The sequence below is a fragment of the Electrophorus electricus genome, chromosome 2, assembly GCF_041902795.1.
Source record: "Electrophorus electricus isolate QZ-2024a chromosome 2, ASM4190279v1, whole genome shotgun sequence".
NCBI classification, from domain to species: Eukaryota; Metazoa; Chordata; class Actinopteri; order Gymnotiformes; family Gymnotidae; genus Electrophorus; species Electrophorus electricus.
Window position 1 is genome coordinate 27,086,453 of NC_137498.1, and position 14,162 is coordinate 27,100,614.

Genomic DNA, 14,162 nt, shown 5'->3' on the forward strand with positions numbered 1-14,162 from the left:
AAACTCCCTAGAGCATGAGGAAGAAACCTTGAGAGGAACCAAGACTCAAAGGGGGAGCCCATCCTCCTCTGGCCTTAGCTTTTCAAACCTCTACGAAAAATGTAATTGAAATATTTCGTTCATTAAGCCCCAAAATGGCCCAAGACCTTTTCTCATCATCCTAACAACTCAGTTTGGACGTTGATAATATCGAAAATAACATGAATTGAGCAATCCTAAATTGTCCTATAGCTCCACTGTCCCGCTTCCTTCGCGTGGGCCAATGGACTAACTTGAGTTTGTGAGAGGATGGAAAAAGACCAAATAAAAAGAAGAGGTCTACACAGCCCTTTTATTTTTATTGTAACGATTGGATTCCATCAATTTAAGAGGCAGTTACTCAACCCGCCTCTTTGCTGTAATTCCCCCGGGAGTCTAGATATTTCACTCTGGGTAAAGTGCCACGAGCGCAAGAAAACGCGGTCCTTGTACCCCATATCATTTAGAGGCTATCGTCATGCTTCCACCGTTGTATCACGTGGAAGAGATACAAATATAAAATGCCAACATTTTAAACAATCAATCCACCATTTAAAACGATGTTCTGTTTAAGGCTATGTAAAATAAATTTAAAAAATAGGAGGAAATCGGGAGAAAGTGGAACCACTACACGGCATCTGCCCTCCTCCCTCCCACATCTCGGTCCCCCTCCTCTCTGTCCTCCCTCCCCTCCCGCCTCTGACTGAGAATGCCCGTGTTGTACTGACAGAAACGATACGGGCTTAGCAGACATGGAGGCCCGATTGACGACAGAGGCCCATTCAGACACCTTTAAACTCGACTAGCGCAGTCCCGGAGAGGGAATCCGGCGACATTTTGGAATATTACGGGTAACGACCACTGTACTGACAAGGAGGGAGAAGGCGAAGAAATTGAGGGAGAGATCCATTTCGGGTTTCTGTTGATTCAACGCAGCCGCCATTTTGTTGACAGTTCTTGTTTTTTAATAACCTGTACAGGGCTTTATGCGAATAGCACTTGATGTGAATTTTTCTTCCGATCATGCTTCGCTATATGTTAGCATTTTATTATTGTCGTTTTATTGGCCTCCCAGATAAGAATTAATACTTTGCTCAGCTAGTTAGTCACAACACAGTGGGTGCCTCGTTAGCTGTCCTAGCTAGCTACGTTCGTGAAGATTGCTCGCAGTTTGCTAGCTATGACTGTGTGGCTAACCTTGCTATCAGCAATGTGCCAGTGACAGTACAGATTATCCAATTTCGTTCCGGTGCTTTTGTAGCATATATTAGATGTATTTAATGAGTGTTATTCTAAACATATGACCAGTAACAACTTAGTTCTTTTATCTGTGGATTTCAGCCACGCAGGTAGAAAGCCACTTTACCCTTGCAAGCAAATCCTGAAAAATGATGGCTAGCTTACCCATAACGAAGTAGTAACTAGCTAGATACAAAGTAGCACTAGGTATGCTCACTACCATGCTACAGTATTATATAAACATTATTTTAGCACAATGAATGAATTTTGTCTGACGCAGGATAGCTAGAGTATGCAGGCGCTATTACCAATCAGTTGCTATGTTTTCGTTGGGGGCAATTTAATGTAGCTATTTACTGAAGTAGCTTTAGGCTCTGTCAAAAGTCGCTATTTTGGATAACACTGGGTATCTATCGTACATATTCCTCTGGTAGGACGTAGGTTGGGGTCACTGTTGTGATCCTGCAGATTAGCTTTGGAGCTATGTTGCTACCTTGGCTGTAATCGTAAAGCATGGCAAATGCACCTCATGGAAATAAAATAACGGTAGATACAGACGTTTGCAGGCTCAGTAATGGTTTATATTATACATAGTTGTTGCGCTCTATGTTTTCCTTCGCAGCTTTGATTTTCTTTCTTTTTTCTTTTGTCGGGACATCAAGTTTCAATATAAATTTACAGAGGGAACCATGTTGGTACGCACGAAGAGTGGATTTTGGTCCAAATAATGTGATCGCCGTTTGACACCGTTAATCACGGTGAGTTAAAAAACAAACAAACAAAAAAACCTTTCTTAAAACACATTTTAAATCGCTGCAGCAGGTGAAGCGACTTTTGTGTCGTCTTCGCCCATTTGATCTTGGAGATGTCTATTAAAGCTCAATAAGTATTGTATGTTTCTGTTCCTTTTATGGCTTCATCTGCACTTGCCAAAACGATTAAAGTCTGTAGGCAGTCCCCCGTGCAACTATGAAGGTGTATCGTAATTACACACCTTGCTGTTTTTATTCTTAAAGTCAGGATCCAAGACTTGAACACGTAGGATATGTTGGAGTTCTGGCTGGCAGCTTTTTTACGTTAACGATAGATAATAAAAGCAATACTAAAGGTTCTCTAGGAACAGGTGTTTTGTGTGTATGTGTTAGTTTCACTTCAGAGATGTTTAGGATTCAGTTTTAAAGTTACTGCTAGGAACTGCTACTGTGGAGGTCTCGGAAGCGCGTATAGCTATGCCCGTTTGCGTAGTGATTTATAGCGGTGTATTTAGTCATTTTAAACTGTTTAGTTTGACGAGATGAAAATTATTTAAGCTCTAAACTGATGTCTAAAACAATTATCTGATTTTTGAACTGTCACTATACGAGAGAGTTGCGTTAGAATCACGTTTTCATGCCGTTGGATTTTGTAGAACAAGAAATCCTCAGTTAACCTCAGTTGTAGTGTGGTTCACTGCACGTGCAAATTGCGTGATCGCTTTGTTGGGTAATGTGCATGGGAGTAAAACATTGTTTCACTGACTGGACGCTTAACAACACGGTAGATGATAGGACAGAATCTGTCTGAAACCTTTAAGTCACCTTTGGCCTCTGACCCAGAGCGGGGCTATTTGCTGTCAAGGAAACGGCATTCAACACCCTGCACCTTCCGATTCCCACAATCTATATTAGCGCCTAAACGTCCTCTTAAAAATTGATTAAAATACGTTTCTGGTTGGAGGTGGAATTAACTATATTGATTACCATGCCTCATTATTGTTCAAAAGACTGAGTTTACTTTGCAATATGTTCCAGAAAATGCATTTATCAGCCTTGTTTAATAGTAGTAGTATATGCGTTGTTTTTTAAAAATAGATATACACTTAATTAAATACATCTATTGTAATATTATATAACCTGCAAATCACTGAGTAATGAAAACAAATGATAGGAGTTTCATTGATTTCTGTCATCCTTTTTTGTTGCTTTTTGGCATGTAGTCTGCTAAGCAATTAAGATCATAACAAGAATAATATCAGTTTCAGCATCTTTCCACAATGTGTGAAAAATATATGTGTGTGTGTGTGTGGCTGGGAGGTGCCGTAGAGGAGGGAAAGTGGCACCAAGTTGTGAACAGTGTGCCCACTGCAGTGCACCTTTTCTTCAGTCATTTTCTCAGGGCCATCTGGTCACCTCTGGCCTCACAGTATGTTGATGGATTCCTGAATCTGTGACCTCCCATGTGTGTCAACCCAGCAGTGTGTTCCTTACCTTGTTTTGGTACTTAGTAGAAACAGTTGGAAGCAGTCAGTGGCAGAAGGGAGGCTGCCAAATTAAGTGTGTTTATCGCTTCAGTTGGACTATGAGTGCAAGGCTGTTTTCAGAAATCGGTAGGGAAGAGAGGGACTTGGACACGGAAAACCAGGTTCCACTGAAAATGAAAGTAAACACAGGAAGGAAGTTACTTTATGGTTTTCTTTTGTTATAATTGTGGTTATATGTATAAAACCACAGGTATCAGACTTTGTGTAAAGAAGAAGTGGCAAACTGTTGATGACTGAGAATACTTTTGATATGCAAAGGTGTGTTGTGCTACTCAAACAGCGTTTTTAAACTTGTTAAAATATTTTTAAAAAGGCAAACACCTTATTCATATGGTGTCTACGTGTTCTTAACCATTTTACATTACATGCTTTTACTCCTTTAAAACAAAAGGAGTATGCAAAAGTGACTTATCACTGTGACAAACAATTTTATAAAGTCCTAGAACACTTAGGAAATAGGAGAATGATTGTCATTGAGGGTGGGACAGACAGAGGAAGGAGAAGAAGGGAGGGCACACTGGAGAAAATGTGTTTTTGATTAGCAGGAACATAGCGACTCTACTTTGACTGCTATACAGTGTGCTTTCCAAGTGAGTACAAGTCAGAGAGCATAAGTGAGTGAGAGGAAACAGAGAGCGACAGGGAGGGAGGGAAAGTAGTATAAGGAGGTGACATGGTGAAGGAGAAAGAGAGCTAACATGATTTGGGAAGGTGGTATGTGAAATGGGGATCACTGACAGAAAAAGGAGGTTGGGTTTTAGAGATCCTGAGTGAGTAATTGTAGTAAACATAGAAACGTGGGTGTGGAGAAACCAAGGCAAGACTCCAAGTTCTGGACCACAGTTTATAGTGGCAGTCATCCTGCAGAAAGCATTTTCTCTGCACAGAATGCAGTCAGCAATGAAATGATGTTTTCCATCAGATTTCATATAAGGCTCCCTACATTCCACATCATTAAACAGGCATGCTCAGAAGCATATAATTTAGATGATCCAAGAACTCTTGATGGACTCTTTGCATAGCTTTTAGTCTCAGTAGGGCATGAAGAAAGACTCTGCATGCTTCTTCTCTCTTCGTCTGCACACTTCTCTTGGTCTCTCCTTTTGTTTTGATTGGCTGTTGCAGAGGGCTGAAGAAGGCAGCCAGATCCTCTGACTCCCAGAGGGTCCTGTGTGCTGAGGTCACAGCTCTGACTTGCCTCTCAATGACTTCACCCATAGAAAGCACCTGCTCGGGGCAAGCCCTGTGCTAAATCACTGTGTGGCTAGATTTGGGGGGTTGGAGCAGGGAACTACTTACACTGGGTTCCATGATTCCTCCGATAAAAATTCCAGGCGTTCATTGGACTTGACTACTGTGATATTCAGAAGTGTGCAAGTGGAATGGTTTGTTAGTAATTTATTTTTTGTTTTAACTAGTTGCTGTTGAGAAAATCGAATATTTTAAGATTATTTATTTGTATAACATTACCTTGTCTAAAATTGGTAATGTGGATGACGAGCATGAATGAAATTTAGAGGAAATGACATAGCATGCCCTTTTCAGCATGCTAACTGGTACCCACCAGCTGTCATTTATTAACAATGATGGCATTTTTGGATTAAGCACTCCTTTAAAAGCTAGTTTAGATAAAGACTATAGGGGAGTTTTGTGAGAAAGGCCAGATGTTCATAGTTATAGAGTCACAAAATTTAAATTTACTATGTGAAACTGACATTGGTGAGATGGGCAACAGACTGCAGACACTAAAAGTTTGTGGTTCATGCTGGCAGACTTTCAGTTCTAATCTTCCGTGTCTCCCTTGTGGACCTTTACCTGATTTGGCTTTGGATTTGAGAAATACTTAGAAATGCATACTAATTGAGTGGTAAAACAATTTTTCCTGAGATTAAACAGGAATGAAAATGTCTGATAAATGTACAGTATTAAAAGAAAATCCTTTTAAAACCATTCTTTTTCATTTAAACTCAAACGACTCTATTGCAGTTATCTTCAAACTGGCTAAGTAGGTTTAAAGTTAGTGAGTGCACAAATGTTGGAGGGATCCAGAAACAAAATATGAGGCAAGAACATGTCATGAATATTTTGTTACATGAAATTAATGTTACATTTACAGCTTTCAGACAGTAGTACATTGTCATTCATGTATTCAAAAACAAATTTTAAATATTAATTTGAAGTATACAAGCAAACAGTAAGGTTAAAGCATGCTGGATAGAAAAGTTAGATAACATTTTGTTTGCTACAGGCCATTTTTAAGATTACTTTAGGACACATGTTGATTTATTGATTTCACAATTTTGTTTCTTAAAGAGTAGGTTGTTTTTCTGTATGTGCACTTTGGTATCAAATGGAGCAATCATTTGACCTAAAAAGTAGAGTTCCACAATAAATATTCTTTTTATCTTTATAACTGTAATGACTTATGTGATGGAAAATGCAAAAGGGCAAAAATACTTGTATGAATATGCTAGCAAATCCCACATCTGAATATTCTGACACTTCTGAAATTATTTCATAGCTAAGAAATTTTCATTAATAACTTAAGTGGTCAGTCAATTGTGCAGTGTTGTGTACACCTTAAAAATGGCATTATGTTTAGGGGATCAAGTTTTCAAAAAACAATCATCTGAAAGATGCACAGTCATGCTGTCATCCACATTTTTTGGGCTTTTATCAAAACAACACATTACCAAGAAAGTAAAATCAGTCCATTGAGCTGCCAATTCTCTGGGTTTGTTGACAAACATTGGAAGATGATGCATAACAAATTGTGAGCTATGATGGGAATGTGTGTGTGCACGCGCGCATATGTGCACGTGTGTGTGTGTGTGTGTCTGTGTGTGAGAGAGAGAGAGAGAGAGTGAGAAAGAGAATATGCCTTAGGAGATAACATGGGTTAATTTAACATGGGTTAACTTAACCTCATTTTCAGAGATTAAGATCTTTCATAATATTTTATTCTATATCTGAAATCATGGTGACCCTTAACATTTAGGACACCAGTAGAGGAATGCCTAATACTATAGCCTTTTAGGTAATGAAAACTAAAAGAAAAAACAAAACCTAGAATAAGCAAGGAAGAACTTCCCTTCTTACCTTTGTGTTTTTTCTCAGTTTGAAGGTGAAGAGGGCTGTGTGAACAGGAAAGGACAACATTGCTGCAATCCAACAAGAATTTTCTCATCTTTTGCTACAGCCCCCTCACCCTTTTCCTCTACCCCTTTTCCTACTACTACTGGACTTCTGCAAACCCCACTACTAAAAACTGTACTGCTCTCAAACACACAGTGTCTTGCTCAACTTTCCCCGTTTCCCAAATTACCAATGGATCAGAGGACCCAGGGGGGGCCCACCACACCGCCCCCTCTCTCTACAAATGCCCAAATACCAGTGGAACGCGAAAAAGAGGGAGTAGGTGGTATGAAAGAGGATGAAGAGGAAATAAGGAAGCGAGAGAAGGAGAGAGATGGGGTGCCAGCTGACCTCTGCAACCCTGACAGTGGTGCCAGTGACCACCAGCAGCAGCAGTCCCCTCAGTTCTCTGTCAAAGAGACCAGCTACTCAGAGGGCAGTGTCAAGCTTAAGATTGGCCTCCAAGCCAAACGAATGAAGAAGCCCCCTAAAATCCTAGAGAACTATGTATGCAGACCTGCCTTCCGAGCCACTGTTAGACATGGAGGCCGTGGAGCGGGGCGTGGCAGTCGTCGAGGAGGACTCCACGATGGCAGTGGCAACACCCCTAGTCCCCCCCATGTTGTGGAAGCAGAGAAGAACCCTTCGGTCAACCAAGGAGCGCCTCAATTGTCAAGCGTTCCAGCTGCTACTGGACCCCCACCTTCTCTTCCTTCATCCATTTCAACCAGTCCTGCCCCACCTGTGAATGGGAGTGCACCAGCTAAAAGGGTCAGTGGGTTCACTCTTTTATTAAGAATAGTGTGGGATTTTAAGGATAGAGAAGGAATCGGGGGGTGGGGGTGTGTGTGTTAGTTTACTGATGATATTTAAAATAAAAATTGCACTAGCTGTCAGCTGCAGGCTTTGTATTACAGAGCCAGATCAACATTTTGGCAAGACTGGGCCGAATTATTCAGTTTTCCTGGTTGATACACATTGACAGCTATTTTTTTTTATCATCTCTTGACATGATCTCAGCATTTCTAACAAGTATTCTTTCTAATAAGTAATTTTTATACCAGCTACCACCTGTTCACTTTGTTCACTTTTACTTGCATTTTAGCTTTTTTCTCCATCCTTTTCTCTGTTTTATACCATATAGCACCTTTTTTCATCTTTTTTTTATCTTATCCTTTCTTCCCACCTTGCATTTTTTGTCTTCTTTTCTCCTCTTTCATTGGTTTCTGTGTCACTTTTTTATTCTCCCTTGAGGTTTTCCTCTTTTCTCTCATCTCTTTCCTGCTGTCAACTTTCTGGGTCTGATAAACCTTTCAGTTCAAAACACTTTTTTTTCCGTTCTGGGAAAAAACAAGCACTAGGTGGCAAAAAACCACATCACTGAACAGAGGCTTTGATGGTGTTTTGGTGGTATTTAGTTAATTCCATTTTGGTTTTAGGTTGGTAGTACAGTGGCATTTACTTAAGTTCACTCTCAGTTAAACTATCTTCTAAGAAAAAAGTGCAGTTTTATGTGAATTTTACTACAGTTTGAAACTACAGCATAATTCCACTTTTTTACACTCCTATTTCACTCCTGTTCAGTAATATGCTATTGTATTACATGTTAATTTTCAGTGTCTCATGTATTTTTTTCCCCACACCAGGGTCCTCTGAAACTGGCCTGTAAGTCAGAAGGAAAGGCAGATGTAAAATCCATTTCATCTTCAGAGAGACCCCTTAACTTGCACCGCCCTCTAACAGACAACAAACTACACTCCTCTGGAAAGAAGAGCTTCATACTCCAATCCATCCCCCCAGTACCTTCACCAACAACCCCTACCCCCACTGCATCAACTCCCCAGGAACCCAAAATTGATGGAATCACAAAACCCGCTCAGTACATTTACAGTGACCAGAGGGAGCAAGAGAAAGGAGTTCAGAATTGGGGTGCACCTACAGTCACTGAGAAACTTGCGCAGCTTATAGCCACCTGCCCACCTACTAAGTGTCCTAAGGCCAAAGTTCGCAAAGTGTCTCCGGCTTCAACACACAGCAGTTCTCCACCCTTGATCTCCAATCTGCAGCGGCCTGAGCGGGCCATGGCCAACAGGAACACATATTCCAGAGCCGTCCACCTCTCTCCTCCCCCACCAGTATCAAGGCCCCCTGGCCGTCCGTATGGCTCAAGGAACAAAGACAGCATCCTGGAGAAATTATCTGGCATCCCTAGGAAAGAGGAAACTGATGGACTCTCAAAGGGGATTATAAGTAGCAACACCACCAACATTCCTGCCGTATCTTACGGCAACAGTCGCTTGACAACTATCACAAATGACAGCAGTGACAGCAGTAATGGAATTAAATCACAGGCTCGTCTTGGGCACTGCCTTCCACATTGCTCCACACCATCCCTTTCTTCCTCTGCTTCCTCCTTAGAAAGGATAGGGAGTGTGAGCAGTCACCAGGTAATGCCTACATCCTTTGGCTCACGAATCAGAGTGAGCCCCTCACAAACAGAGGAGAATCTTGAGAAAGAGAGGGAGTGGGACAAAAACTTTGATAATCCCAGAGATTTAAGCAAAGGGTCATCCCCAGCAGTGTCAGGAAAACAAGACATTAAAGAGAAGGGACCTGTTTTAGTACCTCCAGGTGAGCGGGGAAAGAGCTCAAGCCCAGCTAAGCAAAATCCCATTCAGGAAAGCTGTGCTAATGGAGAGCCCAGCCCAGCTGAATCCACTAAACACACTGCTTCCCCTTCTACCCCTTCTGGTTCTTGCAGCAGCCCGGCAGAGCTTTGTGATGACCCTGAGCCTGCTTCTCCTGCATCACCAGCAGAACATGACTCCAAGCCTCTCAAAAAGCGTCGAGGTCGACGACCTCGCTGGACTAGAGTGGTCAACCGCACACAAAGGCCAATGCAAGATACTTCTCCTAGCCAGCCCAAGTCCACCACACCACTAGGTGCAGGTCTCGCTTCCTCACCACCCATCCGTCGGCCTGTAGGTAGGCCCCCCAATGCTAATCGTGTGCCCCCTGTTGTCTCCCAACTTTTTGGACCCCCGCCTAAGAAAAGGGGCCGTCCTAAGTCCAAGATGCCAAGATTGGATGCACCTGCACGTGGTCGCCCACCTATCAAAGTTATCCCCTCAAAAGTGTATTCCATGCTCAAGTCCAAAGAGGAGCAAGATCCCCCTGTCTTGCACCCAGAGGTTGATCTGAACCCTCCTAAACCCATGCCAAGAAAACGAGGAAGACCGAAACGTTTGCCTCCAACCCTGCCACAGGAGACCCAGCCCCCAACACTAGCTCCAGAGTCAGGGGATTCTTCTGCAGGTGACAAGGGCTTTCGCAACAAGGGCAATGGGCAGCTCATAATGAAGACTCTCATAGGCAAGATCAACAAAATGAAGACAGTAAAGCGGAAGAGGCTCCTCAGCCAGATTCTTCTGGGGTCAGGTCCGGGACCTGAGCAGGATATCACTAAGAGCGCAGGCATGTCAGGGACAGTGGCTGCTGCAACACAGTCTCTCTCAACACTTGCGGCAACCTTTGGTGGTAAACTAGGACCTCAGATCAATGTAAGCAAGAAGGGGACAATATATATGGGTAAAAGAAGAGGACGCAAGCCAAAAGCACCAGCAAATCCTTCACCAGGTGCCCCTACACCACCACCCGAGGTATTTTTGACCCCAAATACATCTTCCCCACACCATTCACACCAGTCTCAGGCCTCACAAATCCAGCAGCACCAGGTGCCCCCCTCTGACATTTTTCCCTCTCCATCACTTTCTCAGTCCAGTGGGGGCCAAAGCCCTATTAGCGACGCTAGCTTCGTGGAGCCGGGTTCAGTACACTTCACATCCCACCCACACTACAGCCACTCCCATCAGGGCCACCACTCATTTCCCTTTACCCCTCCAACTTTTTCAGCGCCTTCCCCTCGTACTCTGGGGGCTTCCACAACTGCGCACTACTCTCAGAAGAAGCCTTCTTGCAGAGGTCATCACCATCACCACCACCATTACCGGCAGCACTTCCATTACCGTAAGCTTTCGCCTCCCAGGCCGCTATTGCCCACATCTCCTGCTCCTCTTGGTGAACTAAAGGAAGCCACACCTTCTCCAGTCAGTGAGTCACACAGTGAGGAGACTGTCCCTAGTGACAGTGGCATTGGAACAGACAACAACAGTACGTCAGATCGTGGTGAGAAGGCTGGAGGTGCCAGTGGTTTAGCCGGGGTGGCAGTCCCACAGGGAATGCCCAGTGGTCTCCTCATGCCTGGAATGATGGGGTCATCAGTGGGCATTGGCGTAGGGCTTAATCCCAGAAGCAGTAGGAGACATTCGTCTTCAGTACTTCTTGATCGCCCCTCGCCCACACCATCCCCACTCGGAGCAATGTCATCACCTGACCCACGCCGGTCACACACTGTGGCTGCACCCTCAGCACTAGTGGGGCACAAAGAAAAGCATAAGCATAAGTGTAAGCGCCGTGGACATGGCTGCCCGGGCTATGACAAGCTGAAAAGGCAGAAGCGCAAACGCAAGAAGAAGTATCTGCAGCTGCGCTCTCGCAGGCAGGATCCTGACTTCCTTGCTGAGCTTGATGAGATCTGCGTGCGGCTCACTGAAATACGAATTTCTCACCGGACACCTGCACTTCGCCTGGGCAGCAGCTTGGGCCTGGGTACAGCTGCAGCTGGCACAAGCCGTGGAACTGGCATGCCCAGCGCCCGTGCAGGCAGTAGCATAGGAGGTGGTAACAATCCCCCACCTCATCATTACCTACATAGAGACCTTCTGCCTACTATCTTCAGGATTAACTTTAGTGGTTACTATTCACCGCACCCAGCCTACCCATGTGATTCTCTGCACTATGTCCGTAAGCCTGATCTCAAGAAAAAACGTGGAAGGCCCCCCAAGCTGCGTGAATCAATGTCAGAGGTGCCTTTTGTTCCTGGGCTAGGGTTCCCACTTTCCAGCGGAGGGTTTTATCACCCTTCTTACAGTGTTCCATACTCCTCCGCCCCTCTCGGACTTGGTTATTATCGGAGCTACGCCCCAGCCAGTGCACTGTACCCTCACCCTCACCACCAGGCTGCCCATTCGGGCCCACCCCACCATGGGCACCATTCCCCTTCCTTCCCTCCACCTCCTCCACCTTCATATGTTCATCACCATCACCCATCCCACTTGCTTCTTAACCCTTCCAAGTTCCACAAAAAGAAGCATAAGCTGCTACGACAAGAGTATCTAGGTGGGACTCGTTCACCAGTACTCTACCCTGCCATGTCCTCCGATCTGTCATTTGGCTGGCACCATAAACACAAGCACAGGCACAAGCATCGTGACCGCTGTGGAGAGGAAGAAGATGATGATGGCGGAGGAGCTGGAGATGGTGGAGGAGGGAGAAGTGGAGGTGAGAGCATGGGAGTAGGAAGAGGGGAGCGAGGAACAAGAGGAGGAAGCATAGAATCGCTCCAACGTTGTGGGTATGGCCGGGATGTCTCAGCTGACTCCAGTGCTAACAAGCAGGTGGCTGCTGCCTCTAGTAACTCTCCCTCTTCCTCCTCCTCATCCTCAGCAGAAAGGTACAAGCGGAAAGAAGCCTCAATGTCCTGTCTGGGGCCATCTCGGTTATCCTTGGGCCGAGGGAGTCGGGGGCATCGACCTGTGGACTCCTGGTTCCGGATGGGTTCCTCTGATGCTGATTACTCTAAGCTTTCTCGTAACCAGAACCTCAGCCAAGGTGCATTCTCTGATGGACATGTGCCAGACCTAATGGGGTGCTCAGATAGTGAGGAGGAAGATCCTACTTCAGCTAATGAAGAGGAAGATTCAGGCTCACACCACACCAACCTGTTTGCTTCTGCCCTCACTCGGACTTCGCTTAGGGGAAATCGAGGCAAGAAAGGTGGCAACTTGGAGAGCTCAAGCCTAACACGATTGGACAGATCATTGAGGAAGGATCTTTCCACTTCTGCTGAGAGAAGAGAATCAGGTATGTTTAATAGGTCAAAGCTAATGTTACCACTAGAGTAATAATGGTTAATGTGTTTCAGGTAATTACCATATAATAAAATAAAACATATACATAGAGAACAATTTACATATAGTACACTAGTAATATATTGTTTCCTGTTGGCTTGTCTTACATTTTTAAAATACCTCGACAACTGACTGAATGTAAATCAGTGCTTGAGCCTTCTAAGGTGACCCAAATTCATCTGACATTGTGAAGGTTACAGAATTAATGCAGTGAAGTGTAGTCACATTCCAAATATAGCAGTTACCTCTGTGTCCTCCAGAATTCTTTGCTGTGATTTGACTGGGCGATGACATTCTTCGCTACACTGCACTCTACACAGTAATAACTAATCTGCTACTGAAGAACAGGTTGTTGCTGGCTCTACTGATTTTAGTGTCACACAGTCAGACAGTGTGGTTGACATCTGTCTGCTTGAAGCTTATGTTTGCTTTCACAAACTAAAAGCAAACAACATGAAATGCCTCCCAAATCACTGATGCTGCATCTTTATTAAAGAACAGGAGGGAAAGAGTAAAGGCTTTGTCGCAGTACCAGCAATGCTGTCCAGGGCTCATTTAGAAACATCAGCATTAGGATTTTTTGTATGTTGAATTTTCTATATATCAAAATTAATGTAGAGCTTTACTCTTTGCATAGACTGGAAAGCACACAAACAGTCACACACACACACCTGCATAAAGGTAATAATACTGAAGTAGATGATATGGGGAGCTTTGGGCAATGATCCAGTGTTTTCATGCTGACTGAGATGTATATACTGTGTTGGATTGTGCATGTGTACACGCTTGTGTGCATATGAGGAAGGTCCCTTATGAGAGAGAGCAGTGCAGTGCAAAGCATGTCAAGATAAACCTCAAGACGTGAGGTCATCCAGTTGTCACTGACTGCACTTCTGAGCTACTGTGGCCAGGAAAACAGTGTTAGAAAGGGAGAAAGCTCTAGAAAAGAGTAGTTTAAAAAGAATATAATTGAGAATGTAAAAAGTGCACCCTCTTTTTAGGATTGTAACAAGAGGGAATGTGTAAGGTTTAAGTATTGTATGGTTGATACAGTAATGAATAGAAAGAGGTTTATTTTAAAGCTTGAGGTGTTTAGAATGCAAGTGTAATATATTAGTAAAAGATGAAGAACTGGAAGATCAGTAAAGGTTGTAAAGTCTGGTTTGGAAGAGAAGTGATTTTAGGAAGTGAATGAGACTGGAGAGAAGCTGTGAAATGACAGAGTGGGAGTGATTGGAGGAGAGATAAAGGATAGGAACAGAGACGATGGAACATAATAGACTTGCTTGGCTGTGTTAAAATGAGAGTGTGAGTTAATTAAGCAGATAATGAAAAGAGGAACATGTACACATATAGACAATGTGTCTTTAGCCTTTCAGGCTTTGGTCAATGAGGGAAAGATGTGCATGTGCTTGAGTGCACGTGAGCGCGCGCGCATGTGT

General features: G+C 43.8%; 1 protein-coding gene across 4 annotated transcripts in view; it reads left to right on the plus strand.

Moving 5' to 3' along the window:
* Nucleotides 1-722: 722 nt before the first annotated feature.
* The window catches only part of ash1l (ash1 (absent, small, or homeotic)-like (Drosophila)), a 33,066-nt gene continuing 19,626 nt past the window's right edge, over nt 723-14,162 (plus strand). For 3 of the 4 annotated variants that reach the window (XR_014117156.1, XM_027002335.3, XM_081697357.1), the window contains exons 1-4: nt 723-869; nt 1,920-2,015; nt 6,674-7,462; nt 8,338-12,673. Coding sequence is in view for 3 of the 4 variants with exons in the window: in XM_027002335.3 (XP_026858136.2) it covers nt 6,884-7,462; nt 8,338-12,673 (4,915 nt within the window). In the remaining variant the exon portion in view is untranslated. The remainder of the gene's footprint in view (nt 870-1,919; nt 2,016-6,673; nt 7,463-8,337; nt 12,674-14,162) is intronic. The other variant, XM_027002337.3, reaches the window with a different exon arrangement.